At 37.2% G+C, this 21865-nt stretch overlaps 1 protein-coding gene and 1 pseudogene across 7 annotated transcripts in view; both read left to right on the top strand.

Annotated features, from left to right (window-relative positions):
• Positions 1–9815, top strand: part of LOC309623487 (small ribosomal subunit protein uS2 pseudogene) — a 30620-nt pseudogene extending 20805 nt beyond the window's left edge. Inside the window, exon 3 of the transcript XR_014249936.1 lies at positions 9736–9815. The product of XR_014249936.1 is annotated as a small ribosomal subunit protein uS2 pseudogene (transcript). The remainder of the gene's footprint in view (positions 1–9735) is intronic.
• LOC309623972 (F-box/LRR-repeat protein 21) overlaps positions 9749–21865 on the top strand; it is a gene marked incomplete at its 5' end in the record, with an annotated part of 58366 nt that continues 46249 nt past the window's right edge. For 3 of the 6 annotated variants that reach the window (XM_082381431.1, XM_082381429.1, XM_082381430.1), the window contains 4 exons: positions 9749–9831; positions 11948–12314; positions 12803–12925; positions 15927–16098. In XM_082381431.1, coding sequence (XP_082237557.1) covers positions 9749–9831; positions 11948–12314; positions 12803–12925; positions 15927–16098 — 745 coding nt within the window. Of the gene's footprint in view, positions 9832–11947; positions 12315–12802; positions 12926–15926; positions 16109–16447; positions 21778–21865 lie in introns of those variants that run through there. The other 3 variants (XM_082381428.1, XM_082381427.1, XM_082381432.1) reach the window with 3 other exon arrangements.

A 21865-nucleotide genomic window follows, 5' to 3' on the forward strand; every position in this document is an offset into this window, starting at 1 on the left:
TGTTCTGCCTGATAAGAGTGTCTTTGTTTACCTGGGGCTTTGGGCCACACCAAATAGTCTAACAATGTGATTTATGGTGAGGGCTTTGGGCCGTGTGGTATCATCTCTACCTCTGGAGGGGCTGGCAAGTAATCAGTCACACAGGCAGTCAACCATGTCTATGTGACCAAACCCCAATAAAAACTCTGCATACCAAGGCTCAGGTGAGCTCCCCTGTATGGCAATACTCCATGTATATTGCCATACATTGTTGCCTGGAGAATTTAGTGTTGTCCATGACTCCACTGGGAGATGACAACTGCTGGCTTGCATGGGGAACTCTCCTGGTCTTTGCCCCATGCATCTCTTCCCTTGGCTGCTTTGATCTGCATCCTATCACTGTAATTAACCATAACCATGAGTATAGCCACTTTCAGTGAGTTCTGTGAGTCTTTATAGCAAATTATCAATCTGAAGGTAGTCTTGAGAACTACCTGAATGGTGTCAGAAGCAAGATGGTCTTGGGTATCCCTGATATCTGTAGTTGGTGTCAGAAGTGACTGCAGTCTTGGGGACAGTCCTTTCCTGAACTTGATAATTCCCCAAAGTGAGACATTCTTTTATCCTTGAAAATATTTTTGATGACATTTTGGTTGTACAATTTTACTAATATGACAGTCCTTATGGCTGTTCCCAAATATTCCAGGTTTTTCCTTCTAGATATGTGATAGAATTGCACTTTCTCACCCACCTAAATTTGAGTGTGGCCATTTTGACGAGCTTTGACCAATGAAATGAGAATGGAATTGACGTGAGGTTAGATGCATAAGATACAATTATGCATCCCACTGTCTCTTCCCCTCTGCCACAGACTGATAACTTTCTAGATAGTAACTGTTCCATTATTCTTGGTCCCAGAATGAAGACAAGAGGGACCAGAGCTCCCAGCTGAATTATGAGAGAAACATAGCATGAGTGAGAATTAAACCGTTGTCGTGTTAAATCCTCGTGGTTTGCAGTTATTTGTTATGCAGCATAACCTAGACTATCCTGATTCAAACCACCAGAATCACTATTTGTTCATAGCATGACAATGACATTCCCTACAAAAGGACTATACAGAGATGCTCTTTTTAAAAATTATTATTGGCATAATTCTGTGGTCCTTAGTTTGAAATGAAGTATATCACAATTGTCTGTCCAGCATTATTTTAGATATGGCTGTATCTGTCAAAATCTAATGTAGTTGAACAAATAATTCCATATCTAGGATTATTATTCAGTAATATCTGCAGAAATGAACTAAGACATATGATTTTCATAATAGTAAAAACTAGATTTCAGTGATAGGATAATAGTTAAAGGAATTGTGATTTTTCCATGTAAGGGGAACTTCTCACTCATCCACTACAAAATATGAGGGGGAGACCTCCTATTCCAACCACGATAAACAGGGACTAGATTTACCCTCTATGGAAAAAAAAAAAGGTGGGGAGGAGACAAAATATTAGAAGCAACAGCTTTCAAGACACAAGACATCAGAAGCCCTATGAGTGCCCCATTTTACTGCATCGAGAGCTTCTAGACTGCTATACAGGAAGGGGGAACCCAGGCTGAGTTTAGTGGACTCCCTGAACTTAGGTATTTGTGATATGCCACTAAAGCAGTGCTTAGGGGGATAGTTATAGCCCTAAATGCCCATATTAGAATAGAAGGAAAGTTCAAAATTAATGAACTCCACTTCCACCTTGAGAAACTAGAAAAAGTATATCAAATTAAACTCAAAGTAAACAAAGGAAATAACGATCAGAATAGAAATCAATGAAATACAAAACAGAGAAAACAATTCAGAAAATCAATGAAACCAAAAGCTGGTTCTTGGAGAAAAACAATAAAATTGTTAATAGTTTAGCCCGACTGAACCAGTAAAAAAAGAGTGTAGAGACAAATTACCAATATCAGGAATGAGAGAAGTGACATCATTACAGATACTATGGACATTAAAAGGATAATAAGAGAACATTATGAACAATATTATGCCAATCAATTTAACAACTTAGATGAAACAGACAAATTTCTTAAAAAATGCAAACTTCCAAAGCTCACTCAAGAAGAAATAGATAACATGAGTAGCTCTATGTCTACTAAAGTAATTGAATTTGTAGATAAAAACCTTCCCACAAAATAAACTCCAGGCCCAGATGGTTTCATTGGTAAGTTCTACCAAATATTCAAGAATAAATAATCCATTTTTTTTTATAAGTAAGGTTTTCTCTATTTTTTTTAATTTTTATTTATTTATATATTTTTTATTTTTTGGCTGTGTTTGGGTCTTTGTTTCTGTGCGAGGGCTTTCTCTAGTTGCGGCAAGCGGGGGCCACTCTTCATGGCAGTGCGCGGGCCTCTCACTGTCGCGGCCTCTCTTATTGTGGAGCACGAGCTCCAGACGCGCAGGCTCAGTAGTTGTGGCTCACGGGCCTAGTTGCTCCACGGTATGTGGGATCTTCCCAGACCAGGGCTCGAACACATGTCCCCTGCATTGGCAGGCAGATTCTCAACCGCTGCGCCACCAGGGAAGCCCAAACAATCCATTTTTATACAAACGCTTCTAGAATATTGAAGAGGAGGAAGTACTTTCCAACTTGTTCTATGAGGCCAGCATTACTTGTTATCAAAATCTGAGAAGAATACTATAAGCAAAGAAAATTACAAGTCAATATCCCCTATGAACATAGATGCAGAAATTCTAAACAAAATTTTAGCAAATTGAATTTAACAATAGATTAAAAAGATAATAAATTATGACCAAGTCAAGTTTATCCCGGGAATGCAAGATTGGTTTAACATTTAGAAAGGAATAATGTAATTCACCATTTGAACAAACTAAAAAAGAAAACCGTAAGACCATCTCAATAGATACGTAAAAAGCATTTGACAAAATTGAACATCCCCTATTCATTAAAAAAAAAAGAAGGAAGCTCTCAGCAAAGTAAGAATGGAAGGGAGCTTCCTCAACCCGATGTAGGGTATCTATCAAAAGCCTATAGGTAACAACATACTTACTGATTAAAGATTGAATGCTTTCCCCCTAAGCTCAAGAACAAGCCAAGGGTGTCTGCTCTCACCAGTAATCTTCAACACTGTACTGTAGGTAAAGAGCAATCAGGCAAGGGAAAGAAATTAAAAGCATGTATTTTGGAAAGGAAGAAGTAAAACTGTCTTTTTCACAGCCAACATGATTGTTTATGTAGAAAATCCAGTGGAATGTACTAGATTCCAATGGAAGCTTCTAGAACTAAAAAGTGATTTTAGCAAGGTTGCAAGATATAAGATCAATGTACACAAATCAATTACATTTCTATATATTGGCAACAAATAATTAGAAATTTAAAATATAAAAAGAAATACTATTTACAACAGCATTTTAAAAACTATAAAATACCTAGGGATATCTCTGGAAAAAAATGTGTGCAAGACCTGTATGAAAACTCAGGCACTGCTGGGAGAAATTAAAGAAGAGTTAAATAAGTGGAGTGATATATTGTGTTCATCGATTTGAAGACCCAATGTTTTTAAGATACCAGTTCTCCCCAAATTGATTTCTAGATTCATGGTTATCTCTGGCAAGATCCCAGCAAGATTTTCTGTAGATATTGACAAGCTGAGTCTAAAATGCGAATGGAAATGCAAAGAATATAGAATAGCCAAGACAGTCTTTTTTTTTTTTTAATTTATTTACTTATTTATTTTTGGCTGTGTTGGGTCTTCGTTTCTGTGCGAGGGCTTTCTCCAGTTGCGGCGAGCGGGGGCCACTCTTCATCGCGGTGCGCGGGCCTATCACTGTTGCGGCCTCTCCCGTTGCGGAGCACAGGCTCCAGACGCGCAGGCTCGGTAGTTGTGGCTCACGGGCTTAGTTGCTCCGCAGCATGTGGGATCTTCCCAGACCAGGGCTCGAACCCGTGTCTCCTGCATTGGCAGGCGGATTCTTAACCACTGCGCCACCAGGGAAGCCACCAAGACAGTCTTGAAAGAGAACAAGTTGTAGGGCTAAAACTACCTGATTTTAATAATTATTATAAAGTTACAGAAATCAAGACAGTGTGATATTGGCATAAAGATGGGCAAATATATCAATTAAACAGAATAGAGGGTCTAAAAATAGACCCACACATACATGGATAATTGATTTTCCACAAAGATGCAGAGGCAATTCAGTGGAGAAAAACAGTCTCTTCAAAAGCTAGTAATGAAATAATTGGATATACATATACAAAAAAAGTGAACTTAGATTCATATACAAAAGTTAACTCAAATGAATCATACATTTACATGTAAAATCTAAAATTATAAACCATATAGGAGAAAATCTTTGTGAACTTGGCTTAGGCAAAGATTTCTTAGATTTGACATCATGATCCTTAGAAGATCAAATTGATAAACTGAACCTCAACAAAATGAATATTTCTGCCCTTTTGAAGGAGTGTAGAAAGGCAAGTCACAGACTGGAAAAAAATGGTTATAAGTCATATATGTGAGAGGGAATTTGTATGCAGAATATATGAAGAATTCTCCAAGCTCAATGAGAAAACAGACAACCCAATTAAAATTAGGCAAAAGACTTGAACAGACACATCACCAAGGAAGTTGTACAGGTGGCAAATAAGCACATGAAAAAGTGCTCAACAGCATTATTCACTAGGGAAATGTAAGTTAAAACTGCATTGTGATACTTCTAGACATCTATTAGATTAAAAAGTGTGGGTGAGAGTGCAGAGGAAATGGAACTGTAATACGTTTCTGGTGGGAATATAAAACAGCCTCATTGGAAAAGGCAAGGCATTGGCAGTCTTTTTTAGAAGCTAAGCATACACCTATTATACAATGCAGCTCTTCCACAGTAGGTGTTCACCCAAGAGAAAAGAAAGCATATGTCCATACAAAGATGTGTAATGGTCATACCAACTTTATTTATGATAACCAAAACCCAAAAACAACCCAAATATCCATCATCAGGTGAATGTACAAACTGTGTTATATCCATAAAATGGAATACTGCATAGCAATAAAAAGAAAAGAACTATGATACATGCAACAACATGGATGAATCTCAAAACAATTATGCTGAGTGCAAATAACCAGACAAAAAAGAGTACACACTCTGAGTCGATTTACAAAAAATTCTAGAAAATGCGAACTAATCTATAGTGTCATAAAGCAGATGGGGGAGGGGTTGAAGGAGGGATTATAGAAGGGCATAAGGAAACTTTTGGGAGAAATTCGTTTGTTCATTATCTTCACTGCAGCAATGGTTTCAAGGTGTCCAAACTTATCAAATTGTACGTTTTAAGCATGTGCAGTTTATCTTGTCAGTTATACCTCAATAAAGATGTTTGTAAAAAAAAGGAAGTATGAGGGGGATCTATATGTGTTGATAGAGAACTATGTCCATGGTGTAGTAAGCAAAAGAAGTTCCAGAACATTATATACAATTTGATCTCAGATTTGTTTCAAACTAACAAATGAGAGTAATAAAATCCTTGCCTCTCACTGGATACTTTTGGGTATGTACCGAAGGTCTAGTAATTTACACAATGAACAGTGGTTATCCCCAGGGAACGAGATGTGGAGCAGGACAAGGAAGTGATATATACATATTTAACACTGAGCTGTTAACACTTCTGATATTTTAAGTTTCAATTATTTGTATACTAATAAAGGGTGCACTTTCCAGGGAGGTTAAGTTATAGAAACTGCAACTGCAAATTCACTCCCATTCGGAGAGGCTGGTCGTCAGTTTCAGGGCGCAGGTGGCCACAGCGATTTCGGTGAAGGCGGCGGGCAGAAACTTCCCACTAACCAACTAAGGAGGTGCCCCGCGGACTCCTGCGCAGGTGTGAGCTGGCGCGCACCGGCCTCCCGCGAAAAGTGGAGCTGCGCGCATGCGTGAACGCCCGGGGGCGGCCTTGGGGGACGCCCGCGGGCTCAGGGGTCTTCGCTCCGGGCCCAGCGCAGCCCGCTGAAGTGTAGCGGCTTCGAGTTGGGACGGGGCGGGGTGGTCTCGCCGCCGCAGCCCGGCCCACGAACACCGGGGCGCGCGCGGAAACACACGCGGTTCTGTGTTGCAAGGTAGCGTTTCCTTCTGCGGGGCGCGGTGGTCTGCGGGGATTGCGCCTCCGCTGGCTTTCAGGAAGCCGCGGGCCGGAACGCGGGTCCTGACTCCGGCGGGTTGTGGTTTGGGGACCGGGAGGCGCCCCGCCCAGCGCGCTTTCTCCGGGAACGAGGAGGTGCGATCTGGCCTCCGCAGCCGGGGCGCTGCCCACCGGGGGCCGCCCGAGGCGGGGAGAGGGAGGGGGGGGCCCCTGGCTAACGGCCCATCCGACCCCAGGCCAGGCCGCCTTGCCAGCCTCCACCACCGCATTTGACTTGCCTTGACGTCGGGTCTTCCGTCTGGTTTTACAGCCACAGGTGGTTAGTTTCTTCCCGTGGTGGTTTTTCTGCAGGGCCCAGCTCGGGACCCAGGTTTCCCGAATTCAATCATTTTGTTCATCTTTGGAGGGTAAACTCTGAAAGGATTGCATTCGTCTTAACCTCTCTCTCTCTCAAACGCGCATTACATGTTTCCAATCCTTGTAGCTGATGAGAATGCTAAGTGATTACTGATACACGCGGTTGCTTTTGCACGACTACTTGAAGGGTTTTCCTTTACAGGAGGATCGTGTTAAGAGTTTAAATTTACAAAGGCTTGTCTGGGAGAAAAGTAGACTCAAGCCTTTGCTGTGAGTTGGAAGAATCTATACTCTTTCAGGTGTACTGGTTTTGTTTTTAGCACCTGTGCCCAGAAATTTTCCCCAGAGTTGAAAAATTATGATTATTTCCTCAGAAAAATGTTGCAAAATGCCTTCCTGAACTCTTTGTATTAATTGTTGGATCCCTTGGTGTACCCAGCACTAAGATGGGGGCTTTCCCCACGTCAGAAGGCTTCGCCTTAGAGCGCCTGGCTTCCTGTCCTTGCTCCTTTTTCTCTTCCAGAGTTGGGGGAAGAGGTGGGGAGGGTTAAGAAAGGGGAACAGCTGGGCCCCCCTTTCAAGGATTTTTAACAGTTCAAGTTCTGTTTAACCCTCTCCTTGCATCTCAAAAGGTGTTTTGAATCCACAAGTTCTGTTTAACCCTCTCCTTGCATCTCAAAAGGTGTTTTGAATCCACATGTATTTTGAAAACTTCAGTTTTCATGAGTCATTTAAAAGCAAACATACCTATTTTAAAATTAAAAGTTTTCCTGAAAAATAAATATATCTTAATACACAGAGACTATTGAGAGTGTATAGAAAATTGCTAAATCAGTGAAAAAATATAACACCAAAAAGTTGGCAATTACTGCTTTAGGAAAGATTTATTTGACATAAATACTAATTATTTTTCTCCTGTTGAAACCTTGATGATATTGTAATTTGACTTTCATATTTTAAGAAATTGTAGGTTTTAGATTTAGAAGGGAACTTAGAGGTCATGTGGGCTGCAAAGAACATAAATATTTTTGAAAACATCTCTAAAAAATTGTTTTGTCCTCTGTTTGGGATATGTTTAGTGGGAGGATTTTGCCCCTCTGCACAATTCGCTTCTATTAGAATGCTGTGTGTTTCAAAGCTATATTTTGGAATAAATCATCTGCTCTCCTGCCAGGCCACACCTCCCTGGTCATTGCACTGGTGACTGGGATTTCAGGGTCTCTTAGCAGAGGCCACGTGCCTGTGGTGGCAGCAACCTGATTTCTCAGTGTACCACCTTAGAAAAGTAGCTTAAATAAAGGGCATTTGCTCATTTTTTCTGTTCATCTTCATCTTAATGCTTCCAATAAATTTGTCTAACCTTTTAGATAGTCTTGAATTTTTATTCTTTATCTGTAGTATTTACACAATATTTCTACTCTTAGACTATTAAAAACTTGAAACTTTTAAAAGTACCTTCTGTTTATTCATTTCACCAATCTGGAAGAATCTGGTGATGGTGCAGAAGATGTGGCTTTGGATGTTTAATTTTTCGTCTAACCTGTCTTTGATTATCTTTCCCTCAAGAATACTGTGGGAGATTTCTTAGAAACTTTTAGAGGCTCCGATTCACAGGGTCACCTTATCTACCAAATTAATAAACGTATCAAAAAAAGGAAATTGGGTTACGGTGGATAGTGAAGCCACCAAGTGGACTTAGACTCATCACTACATTCTTTCCCAAGCGCTAACAAACCTGCTTTATACTCTAGAATTGTGATCAACGTCAGGCTTGCTCATCTCTCCCTTTTCCAAATTGTGGCTTACCACCCAATGGGATTCTGAATTCTGGTTTTGTCTTCCACCAGCCCTCACAATTTCAGATAGTGACTCTAAAGCAGCAGTCAGATTCCTTCAGCCACCAGGGAAGTAATTCATCTGATCCTGAAGACTCCAGTGAACTGATCTGAGTTAGGTACTTTGGTACCACCTTCTTATGGGTCTTCGGTAGTGATTCCCTATTTATATACCTTTACCAGATCTCTTCAGTGTTCTCTAGCATAAAGAATGGGCTGCACACACAGAATTAGCCATATTGATAACTCAGTAGAAAAGTTTCTGCAGTAAATAAAATTGTGTGTCATCTGATTAGGGAAATAGAAGTCACTTGACTTTTCTTTCTCTCATTTGTGGTGTTCCTCTGAAACTGTACCTGGTGGCTCCTTTCTACCTACTTCTGGAGTGGAATGTAAAGGAGAGAGAGATGACCTTACCATTATCTGGAAAATAGTGTTTTGGATGATAGTAGAACAACACTTGGCAGTGGGGAAATCAAATTGTGGATATTGACCTCTAATTCATTCTCCCTGTCTGTCCTCCAAAGTTCTATTTTAGGAGTAGGCTTCAGAGAGAAGTTGAGAGCTGGCAGGTGGTAGGCATTAGAGATTTAAGAGAAGTTTTTAGTGGATTGGTAGGTTTCCTCCTCCACCTCCTGTGTGTAACTGAGTTAGGCTTACAAAAATTAGCACAATGCATTTATTTATTTTTACTTATGATACTTATTCATGATGTCCAGGCAGTGAGTTTTATCCTGGTGTAGACCTGTTATTATTTTCTTCCATGTCCATAGACTGCTCCTAATTCTGATAAGTCACTGTGCCTAAAATTGATCAAACCTCAAAGAGAATATGAATCAATCGATTATGAACGAATCAATTATATGTCTCAATATAAGTGAAAAAATAAAAACCACAGAAGCTTATGTTAACAGCAGACTAGTCAAACTACATTCATATGGGAATGATTAAAAAATAAAAGTTCTGTCTGCTTAATTATTTTAACTGTAGTGACGTTATGTGCTGCTAAAACTTGGAACTGAAAGATTTACACAGCCTATGAACAAATAAATGTAATCATGGGCTACCTTAAATGTTTTGTAATACCTCTCCATATGTGTTTATTAAAATGTGAATTTTCAGAACCCTCCTTTGACTGTTTGATCCACACACAGCCTTCTATTTGAGCAGAACTTCACATGTAATTCCTGGCAAGTGTTGCAGTACTTCCATTAATCAGGCTAATGTGTTTTTGTTTTGTTTTGTTTTTAATGGACAGGTTTTCCTCTGAGTAGAAAATAGTTTGGGAATCAGTAATTTCCTGACAAAAACTTTCAACATATACAATGATATATAAATATCCTAAGCATAAAAATTATTGGGTTTTTACTTATATATTCTGATAAATGTGTTTTTGTGGTGTTTTGCCAAGCTAGGAAGTGAAATCAGATGGATGTTGGTGAGCACCCCATGGCAGCAGTTACTTCATTTCGCTTGTTCAGAGGGAACTCTAACTTGGAAGCCTTCTTTAGGTAAGACAGTTGGTAGTTTGAAAAAGAAATACCAGTTTTGAAAAGTGATTGTATATGCTTAGGCTGGAATTCCAAGCTAACAAAGATCAACTTGTCTTGAGTTCTAATATTTTCCTGATGCTCATTGTTATCAAACTATTTTATATGAAATTTATGATTTGTGGGTGGGTTTTATATTCTGAAAATTAATGTACATGAGGAAAAAGAAAGCTAAAATGTTATTTTTAATAGAATTATTGGTACCTAATATCCTTAAGTTATTTATGGTGATTTGTCAGTGAATTGGCAGTTTAATGATTTTAATAAATAAACAGGTTTAATGTTTAATCCATGTTAATACAGATTTAATGTATAGCACAATGCCTTTATTTAGAACGGCAAGGCAGTTTTCTAACTGGACATTTGGATGAAGTCTTTGTTTTATTTTTGGCTTCACTGCTTTTTAATGACGGATTATGTTAGGGATAACTTTTTTGTAATTCCTTAGTAAAATTTTAACTCTCCATTCTGTAGGCTACCAAATAAAACAGTTACAAGCCAAATGTCAATAAATGTGCTCCATATCAGAGTTGAGAATCTGGCGTCCATTCCTTTACCTTCTCTGGGCCATCGTATTTCATTTTAGGGAATTAGCCCTTTAAAATAGTATATGCTTTGAATTATTGATGTCAGCAGTTTCATATATTCTACATTGTATTGCTCAGTTATGCGCATAACTGGTTTAGTCAGATTAAAGTGTGTAGTAGCTCTTTTGCCTGATGCTTGAGATACATTTTTTTTTTCCTTTTTTTCTCCAAACCCTAAAGATGACCTTTCATTTTGTTCAGTGACTTTATAGGTCATTCCTGCTTCTGGGATCCAACTCTATGTTGTAGTTAAGAAATGTTTCACATCAGACAGAGTGACTTACAAGACAGAGATATTTACATATTAAATAGATATTTCATTAGATTTGAAGGTAGGTTTCAATTATGACACCAAATCTTCCACATACACATTCCTAACATTCAGGCGTGAAGAGAGGGTTAAATAGTCAACATAAGTTCAGAACTACTCTTATCATTATTTTACCTTTTAAATAATTGTATACTTAAAATACTTTAGATTCTTATGTAAAATATATGTACAGGATTATATATTTGGGTATATCTAGACCTGAAATTTGTTGGAACTCAGTTGTGTCTCAAGCTGACTAATACCTGGAGAGTCATCATTTCTTTTCGTTGGGAGAGAATGCTCATTCCTTTGCTATTTTACATTGGCTCGTAAGGACCCAGTATGCTGGTCACACAGCTTCTGTCCCTGCTATATCCCACTTCTCTGCAGCTCATGTGTCCTGGGTGTCATCTGAACATTGTCACAGGTCATTTGACTTTTTGTTAGAATTGTGCTCCAACTTAAGTAATGTCATGGAATTTATTCAGGAAGATTCACTGGACAATTTAATATAGCAACAATGACTGCAGCATATATTGAGCACTTATTGTGTCCTGGCACTTAAGATACTTTAATCCTCTCAATAACCTTATGAGATTGGTACTGCAGTTCTCCCTGCTTTTCAGATGAGGAAACTGAGGCTTAAGTTAACTTGCTCAGACAAGATCCCATGGTTAGTAAATGGCAGAGCTGGGACTTACCCAGATCTATGCTTTTAATTATGTTTTACCGTCTCCCAGACCCCCTGGGAGTTCTTAGCCCAATTGCAATGTGATAGTGAGAATACAATAATTGACGAGGAGTAAACCTGGCACATACACTGCTTCCTTGGACCTTTCCTCCTGGAAGCTTCCCCAACCCCCCCCCCCACCACATACAAACTCAAATGCATGCCGTTCCCTTAATGTTCCATTGCAACTTGTCCCAATTTCAGTGATGGCATTTATCACTGTATTTTGCCGTTTCACCATAGCTCTTTGAGAGCAGGTCCTCTCCTATTTATCTCTGTATCCCTAGCACATAGTAGTAGTACCTATCAACGCATGAAAGTGGAAGATTCTTGTCAAAATTGTCTTAAACTGTTTCTCATTTTCTAATGTTGTTATTCCATACAATTAAAGCAAAATATATGATGGAAATGATGGGAAAATTATCACTTAACATTGTTTAATGTTTACAGAATGAAGAGGAACAATTTATCTGTTGTGAATAAAGTTGTCCAGTCTTCACCAGCAGTGAAACAGCCTAAACTTGGGTTCTACTCATCTCTCAACCAGACTCATACATACACTGTCCTTCTAGACTGGGGGAGTTTGCCTCACTATGTAGTGTTACGCATTTTTCAGTATCTTCCTTTAATGGATCGGGCCCGGGCATCTTCTGTATGTAAGAGATGGAATGAAGTTTTTCATATTCCTGACCTTTGGAGAAAGTTTGAGTTTGAACTGAACAAGTCAGCTACTTCATATTTTAACTCCACTCATCCTGATCTCATTCAGCAGATCATTAAAAAGCATGCTGCCCATCTCCAGTACGTCAGCTTTAAGGTAAGAAAAATAAACAATAAATAAAAACAATGACTTGGGTTTTGTTGACATTTATGTATAACTAGATCATTATATTGAAACAATCAATGAATTTTGCAGAATTTTAATCCCAAACTTTTTCCTATTTATCTGTTGTTACTTGCATAGATTTAGGTGTAGCACTTGAGCTATAATTGAATAATTTAAACTTCAGCTTCCTTCATGTAGATGCCATTATTAAAATTCAGGTAATTGTATTTGAAAGTATAAATACAATTTGAAAGTGTAAATAAGATTCGAAAGTTTAAAGTGCTTAGAAAATTCATTTGTCATCATTTCTATTTTTCATTTTTTATCTGAGATAGTGTGTATAGAGAAAAATTCTAATTTATTTTATAGCTTGAAGGGTTAAGTACGGTTTTGCAATTGAATTCTGTTAATAATTACATTGCCAATAACTTTCTGATAAGTTATATTCAGGAAATTAAGATATTAAATTGTCTTTGTAGGTTGACAGTAGTACTGAATCAGCAGAAGCTGCCTGTGATATACTTTCTCAGCTGGTAAATTGTTCTATCCAGACTTTGGGCTTGATTTCAACGGCCAAGCCAAGTTTTATGAATGTGTCAAAGGTAAAGATGCTAGACATTTTTGTGAGAGCTACTAAAATTCTTAAATATTGTCGAACTAGTCAAAAATAATTCTATTCCTAAAAACAGACCATAACCTTACTTGCACTCAAATAATTATTTAAAGCCATTTTCTGTTGATTTGACTAGCACTTATTTTTGATGAAATAGCTGATGCATGGTTTCATTCTTTAGATATATTCTGTAATTTTAGTAATTGTTTCACAGTAGATGTCATTAATATAAAAGTTGGATGTTATACTTAGAATTTTCAAGTGCCAGTTTACTTAGTTACTTTGAATGTAGAGTGCGTAGGGCCAATAGTGGGTGTCTTTCCTGTAATTCTGTAGTCTCTCCATTGGAGGTGGAACAATATAATGTTTATTAACTAAATGTCCTATACTGATTAGGATGATGATTGCATCCTTACAGTAGCAATTCTAAAACAGCAGTGGCTTGAAAACATGACTGAGGTTTATTTCTCTTACACTAAAGAAATCCATAGGTGCCACAGTCCATAGCTGGTATGAAGTTGTTTGGAACCCACGCCCCTTCTGGGCACTCCATTCTCTCCAAGGTGTTTTCTTCATTTTCATTGCCCAAGATGGCTTTCTCAGTTCCAGCCATCACGTCCTTGTTCTAGACAGCTGGAGGAAAGAAATGGGGGGAGAAGGGTGTGCCCTCTCCTTTTTCAAGCTGTAAGTACCACAGGACTAGCCATAAGTACCTCATGGTGGTTCTGTCTGTCAGCCAGCTTAGCTCTTTGGCCACACCACATTTCTGGAAGGCTAGGACAGTCTTTTAGCTGGGTGGCGATGTGCCCAGTTAAAAATTGGAACCAGATTACCAAAAAAGAAAGGATGGATGATTCCTAGGAATCAACCCTAGGAATCAATTCCTAGGAAGCAACCAGCAGTCTCTGCCACAGAAACTGATGACTGTCTTCTCTTCATTCAGTCTTCAACTTGAAGGCCATTTCCTCAGGGAGGCCCTCCTTGACTACTTTTGCTAAAACAACACCCCCTCCTCTAGTTACTCACTACTGTATTACACTATTTTATTTTCTTTATATCCTTCATCAGGGCTTGAAATCACCTTGTTTATTTAACATGTTTAGTTTACTCTCTTCTCCTCAGACAGAAAACATCAACTCCTGGAAGGCAGGGATTCTGTTTTGCTTATTTACCATTATAAACCCAGAATTAGAATAGTGCCTGATATGTAATAAGCACTAAACTATGGTTGTCAGTAAAACTGGCTAATGGAAACCTTCCTATGGAAGAGGATGGAGGAATAGTAGCATCTCCTTTCTCGTTAACTGGGTCATGGCTCTCTTCTAGCAAGCATTTCTGCTAGCCTGAAGAGAATGGGTCTTTTGGGGATTCAAGTAATTTAAGTAACCAGATGAAAACTTACTACTTCTAAATAGTTATTTCCTTGTTTAGGAGCTAGGGAATCAGATCCACCTGAAATTCTTAGATTCTGAGCTGTCTCTCATGTTGCGCATCAGCTTCCGGGGCTAGCTTCTGGGTTAGCTGATGCCGTCACCAGAGTGGAGCACCAGCGATTAGCAGGCTTCATTTCAAGCTCTGCCTCCACAGCAAAATGAGCTCTGTGGCTTCTGGCAAAGTTGTGGATCTCTCTGAGCCTCAGTTTTTTCATTTGTAAACTGAGGGAAAGTAATGTAAAGATACAGCATTTTGCTAGGCGTAAGAAGTACTAAACTAATATATTGTTACTGTAATGAAATATGTACTCTAATGCTTAAATGTGTCCTTCAGTACTAAAAGAGTTGGGTGAGAGTTGATTAAAAGGAAAATAAACCTTATATTTCTGAAGGAAAATGAGTGATCTATTTCTATTCCTCTAATAATTTTTGGCACCATAAAATTTAGTAAAGAGGTTTAGCTGTCCACCATTTAAAAATTTGTGTAAATCAGTTTACAATTAGTATAAACCAATGTTTTCTTATAAATGAATTAAGATGTATAACCAGTTTGGTCATTCTGATAGGGACAATAGAGCCTTTGATAGAATCCAAGTTGATTTTGTAAAAGGAAAAATGATCATGCATGGATTTCGTTTCCAGACTTTCTATCTGTGTCAAAAAATACTGGATCTGAAAACTTGTGAAATTCCATCCATTTTGAAGTCAAACTGTAAATAAGCTTTAGTTTGTCAATCTCCAAAACAGAGGAAGTTTTCAAACTGTATCTTTGTTTGGATAATTTGCTAGAAAAAAGTTTGGAAGAATATGACATCATTTATTCATCAACAATAAATATTGACCTTTTACTGTGTGCCAGATACTATTTCAGGTGCTGGAAATACAGAAGTGAATAAAAAGATAAGATTTCTATTTCTTTCAGGCTAGGGGGTTGAATAGGTCCTGAAAGCACAATTTTAGGTTTTGTGGGTCATACTGTTCTGCTCACCTCTAGCACTGTAGTGTGAAAGCAGACGTAGCATTACATAAATGAGGCAGCATGGCTATATTACAGTCAGACTTTAATTATGGACACTGAAAGAGCTTCATACAATTTTCACATATCACAAAATATTACTCCTTAAAAATTTTCTTTCAACCATTTGAAAATGTAAAAACCATGCTTAACTCATGAGTCATACAGTAACAAGCTGTGGACTGATTTTGGCTAGTGGACCATAACTTGCCAGCCTCTATTCTAGGAAATAAATATGATTATATCCTTTTAATATTGAAAAACAAATCCTTAAGATTGAAAATAATTGGAAGATGTGTTTATGAAATCTTTGAAATTTCTTCCTTTCTCACCATTCCATTTATTGATGGTAAAAGTATAAAACTATACTTTGTTATAGAAATGTCTTCTACTGGCTAATGGCACTATGAAAAATAGTAATATGTTGATTGCTTTTATTATGTTAGTGTAAGCATGTTGATATAGTTTTAATGAATTACTTAATTGAAGCTGTAGATGTTTAAATAATGTTTTTGTAATTTTTTTCTTATTTTTCATGCTAGTCTCATTTTGTGTCAGCACTTACAGTTGTTTTTGTCAACTCAAAATCATTATCATCAATCAAAATTGAAGACACACCAGTGGATGATCCTTCTTTGAAGATTCTTGTGGCCAATAATAGTGATACTCTAAGACGCCTCAAAATGAGTAGCTGTCCTCATGTTTCATCTGATGGTAGGTTATATTTTTTAAGCTTGCGCGATGTTTTTTATTATAGTAGTAGTAATAATGCAATTTCCTATTGAAAACTACATGCTTATAAGACATAATTCATTAATCTTTTTTCAAAAGACCTCTTAATGTATAAGCTACGTATAGTTTAAATTGCTTCTCCTAGGAGTATCTTAGTTATGGATATTTTTTATTACATGTATAATGATATATATCTTGGCATCCATCTCCTCAGAAATCATTACATCTATTTTAGCAAATAATGAATAACTAGTATCAAATTTAAATTCACAAAATATTATATTAGTATCCATATTCTTTGTGTTTAAGGATTTTTCCCCATTCCCTGCAGGAATCCTTTGTGTAGCTGACCATTGTCAAGGTCTTAGAGAACTGGCATTAAATTATTACATGCTAAGTGATGAACTTCTCCTGGCACTTTCAAGTGAGACCCATGTTAACCTTGAGCATCTTCGAATAGATGTTGTGAGTGAAAATCCTGGACAAATCAAATTTCTTTCTATTAAAAAACAAAGTTGGGATGTACTCATTAAACACTCCCCTGGAGTTAATGTTGTTATGTACTTCTTTTTATATGAAGAGGAATTGGAGACGTTCTTCAAAGAAGAAACCCCTGTTACTCACCTTTATTTTGGTCGTTCCATAAGCAAAGCAATTCTAGGACGGATAGGTCTTAACTGTCCACGACTAATAGAGTTAGTAGTATGTGCTAATGGTCTTCAGGCTCTTGATAATGAACTTATTTGTATTGCTGAACACTGTAAAAACTTAACAGCCTTGGGCCTCAGTGAATGTGAAGTTAGCTGCAGTGCATTCATTGAGTTTGTAAGACTATGTGGGAGAAGGCTAACCCAGCTGTCTATCATGGAGGAAGTTTTGATCCCTGATGATGATTATAGCCTAGATGAAATTCATGCTGAAGTCTCCAAATACCTGGGAAGAGTATGGTTCCCTGATGTCATGCCTCTCTGGTAATTACCAAAGATTCTTAACTTTTTTTTTTTAATCTATAAGATTAGCTTCTTTCTATCTGCAAATGTAAATTTTAAGATGCATTGCGGAAATGTCTTAGGTAAAATATTTTATTGTTTGCAAACTGTCTTAATGGATTACAGCAGAAACATTTGAGAAAATAAGAGAAATTTGAAAAGACAGAAACCACATATAGGACACAGACACTGTATTGTGTATTAGATAGTTGATAGAAACAGTTGGTTTCTAGATAAGTTCTTCAGCCTTCCTTGAAGGTATATTTTGGCTTGCTAAATAAATTTATAATATTGAGCTTTGGATCCCTTAAATTATGTCATTTACAACTTTATATTGTTAATCATTTTTGTTTCATCTTGGTATTGATATATTTTGCAAAATATTTAGTATTAAAAACTAAGAGTACAATCAAAATATAGATACAGAGGCTGGCTTAATTGTACTCCATTTTTAGCACTATATAGGATCATATTATGATTCAATAAATAACTTCTAATTTTCAGTGCACTTTGAATTCTACTTTATTATATTAACTTGGGAGAAAATGGGCATTAGATTAAAATTAAATAATGCTAATTCATTTTCTAAAGATACTGTGATTGCTAATTGATTAAATACACTACTGAGATGAAAAGGTAAATTTTTCAGAGTGTGCTTGGGAGGGAATCAGCATTTACTGAATATATTTACTGTGTATCTGAAACTATGCCAGATCCTTTGCAGAAGTGATCTTAGAATTTAATTAGTAACACAGCTAAAACTCTTTAACGGCTGTGTATTTGTTGCCTTTAAGATGAACATATATCCTTAAAATGACCCACAAGACCCTACAAGGTCTGGCTTCTCCCTGCTTCTTTGACCTTGTTTTCTCTTACCAAGTGCCCTTTGCCCTTCTGCTCCCATTCTCTTTCAGTTCCTTAAGACTGCCATGAACCCTTCAGTCAGAGTGCATTTGTGCATATTCTTTCTACTTCAATTACTCTCTTTGCTCCATCTTTCCTTTAGATGTCGTTTCCTCAGGGAAGCCTCCGTGAGTCTCAGTGTTCTGTGATTTCCCTTTGTGGTGCTTATCACTATTGTAATTTGCTCTTCACTTGTATGATTATTATCTGCTTCAACCACTGTGCTGTAAGCTCCATCGTTGCAAGATCAAGGTTGGATTTTACTCACTGTTGTATGCCCAGCATCTAGCATAGTGTTTAGCACATAGTAGGCATTCAGCAAGTTTTATATAAGTACTTTCTTTTTCAGACTTGTTCCTCTAAGTCCTCTCCCCAATACCTTAAATTTCTAAGAAATCAATTAAACTAAAAAAAATTGAAATACGTTCATTATTTTCCAGTTTTGAATATTTTTATAGGAAAAAAATTTTAAATATTCTCATCTATTAAGGAATTAAAACATATTGTTATTTCTAAATGGTGATTTTAAAAAGTAGCACAGTTCATATCCCTTTATTTAGAGACTGTCCTTGTGCATACACTCTCACCACTGTACCATGGTCTTTGTTACTGTGACTCTGAGAACAGGCATTTCATTCACCTCTGTGTTTGAAAGTCTCAGAACACACTCAATAAATGCTTGTGGGACCGATATTTCTGGTTCAAAAATAAAACCCATTTCTTAAAGATAGTTATTACTATTGCAGATCATGTAATTTATACTTTGAGATTTCAGGAGAGTGCAGAAGCAGCATATTATAGGGAGCTTAAAGTCTGATTAGAACCACGGGACAAACAACCATGAAGGAAACGGTGTGAGATGGAGAGGTCAGTCTGACTGGAGATCAGAGTAGTGGTGGAAACACTGCAGAGATGAACCTCCAATCTCACCTGGTGTTACTTTAAGTGTATATACCCGAATGGTGAGGTGATAGAATGCCAGTGGTGTCTGCGCTAGAGGATAATGAAGCAAAACAGAGAGGGGCTAGAGAAGGGAGGTGAGCCCACTAGCATAGAGGGAGAATGAGTACCAGTGGCCTCTTGCGCATTGAATGAGCAGTTGCTGCTCAAAATAGTGGTCTTTGGTGGCCCAGTATTCAAACCTAGTTAGCTAAGCGCTATAGTGACTCTTAGAACAAAAGTCAGAGTAAAATTGATCAGCTCAGTTAAATGACCCTGCTTGGTCTGGCTTACTTTTGATAAATTGAAGAGCAAAGAGTTTAGTATAGCCAAAAACAAGATGAGGAAATAGAGTATTTTTGTTGCTCCATGGAATGAAAATGTCGCCATTACTTTGGAAGTCCATGAAAAGTACTGCTTACCTAAGAATAGAGGTTTCTAGATAAATGAGTGAGTTCAATATTAGATGGATTTCAAGTGTTAGCCTTTGAAAAATATTTTAGTTCTGTAAGCAAACTTGTTCTTTAAAATGTTTTTTATGCATGTGTTAGAGGGTTCTGGAAAAGTTAGGATAATTTTGTGGGCAAACTGTAAATGGAGAGAATGGGAGAAAAGGTTCTATTGTAGGTTATGTTGAAGAGACACAAAAATAGGATTCTCTTTGTTTTTCTCCTTCCTTATAAGCCTTGCTTGCCTCATTTGTATTTTACTAAATATTGGGGAGATAGGCAGATTTTAAAGTTATATGTATTGTTGTTAATATGCGCCAAGTGTGATAAATGTTGTCACAAGGATGTAATAATTCTTCCCTCTCTAGCCTTGGCCTCTTAAATTGTCCACTTACCTTGTTCTTTCATTAAATTACTTTCTTTCGAAAACTCAAAACATTTTCTAAATAAAAATGGATTTTATAGTCATTTAACCTAATATCTGACACCAAAATTTTAAGTATATACTATAATCACCTTCAGTAAAGAAAATTAAGTTACTCAGGGCTATTACTTCTCTGTCATTTGAACCTTTACAATACTTTAAACTGAACACTTTAACACTCAAACCTAAAGGAAAAGGAAATTAAAACAAAAAACAAACAAAAAAACCTCTGATATAATGCACCAGAGGGCGCTGTATTCTAGTGATTCCTAGGAAAGAAGTCCTTTAGTCTAAAGTTTGCATTTCCATTCAACAGATATGAGAGTGCTTGTGGAAAGCTAGGCAGAAGGCAGTGTTCTTGCTCTACCTTGGCGAAGCTCTCCGTTCCAGGTAATGAGTCTGGTTTCTAAAACAGTCACTTCAGAAGGTTGATTATTTAGAAGGCTAAGCATATATTTCATTGTTCAAACATTTTAGAGGTCCTTTTAAAATTGCCTTTGAAATCTGTATGCTATTTCCTTTTTTGTGATCTCAATGGGAACACAGCCTTTGTCCGTTGAAAACAAATGTAATCTTTGGAAACAATCTAAGGTTATTTGGCACTAAGGAGACAAGTAAGGTAGATGATCAAACCAGACAGTGCTGGTGTTACGGTTTTCTTTTTAACCAAAAATTAAAGTCTTAATTTTCTAGCCTTGTATAAGATGTTATGACACAGTAGAGAATAGTATCTAACTGGATATGAGAAAGTACTAATTGTGTTGTATAGACTCTAAACTGTCTGAGAGCCATCACTGACTCTTTCTTCTTCCTGGACACCCACCTGTAAGTCCTGTTGCCTCCATAACATCTTCTTCATAATAATAAATACTCATGAAATCACCTCCCAACCATAAAACTACAGCATTGATAGTAACTTAAATTTTTCTGTGTGGTCATTCCCTATCCAGTCCTGAGATAACTAGTGTTCATTATTTGCTTGATTTCCTTTTTATATATTTTTATCGCATATGTATATATGTTCCTAAAAATGACGTTTTGGCTTTAATTGTTTTGACTTTATAAAAAGAGTATCGTGCTATATGTGATCCTCTGGGCTTTTTTTTTTTTACTCAGAATTATATTGCTATGATTCATCTATTTTGTTATGTTTAGCTGAGGTTCACTGCAGTATAATATTCCATCTATAACTAAACCACAATTTGTCCATCTTCCTATTGATGAGCGTTTGAGTTGTTCCAGGTTTTGCTATGACAAATAGTGATTCATGAACATTCTTATACGTATGTCCTAGTATACAAATGCAGACACTTCTCTCCAGTAAAAAAGTTCAATTGACTGCATTTCCTATAGCATATCTACACTAGGAATGAAGTCATTCTACTGGAGTTTTCTACATTCCAAAGAGTTTAAGCAAAAATTCATGAAGAAAGTTTCTAGAATGATGAATTCACCGTACTCATTTCTTACTGACTGCCTAAAATCTACAGAGCCATATTATTTCTGGTCCTTTGAACATTCATATGGTTTTATTTCTCCTTTGTACCTGTTGTCAGCATAACCAGGAAAGAATAATAAGGATATACAATGATGTGTAAGAATCAGTAGCTATGATAGGCGTATGGCTAGATGAGGTTGACTGACTTGGTTCCATGAGATACTTCAGGTTAGGATAGACCTCTTTCTCTTTCTAGTACTCCCTGTAATGCAATCTTTCTGAAATCTAGAATATTCCATATTACCTTGGACTGCTGTCATTCATTACCTGGAAGATCAACTGCTTAGATAGAACGTGGGAATGTGTGGATATAAAGACCATCAAACTCTGTCTTATCCGTGTAAACCCCTCACCCTCCAAGCACTTTGACAAACCTAAGGCTATTGCTGAAATTCTTTACTACCTTAACTCAAAAGAAGGCTCCAGTTTATTCACCTAATATTTATCAGGTTTATGTGTCTAGCATTGTACAACACTCTATTCGTGTACCCTAAAAACACTTCAGGCTTTTTCTTATTTTTAAGCAGAAAGCTAGTTTTAGAAGTGT

Source organism: Balaenoptera borealis (genome assembly GCF_965194805.1).
Source record: "Balaenoptera borealis genome assembly, chromosome: 2".
Classification (NCBI taxonomy): domain Eukaryota; kingdom Metazoa; phylum Chordata; class Mammalia; order Artiodactyla; family Balaenopteridae; genus Balaenoptera; species Balaenoptera borealis.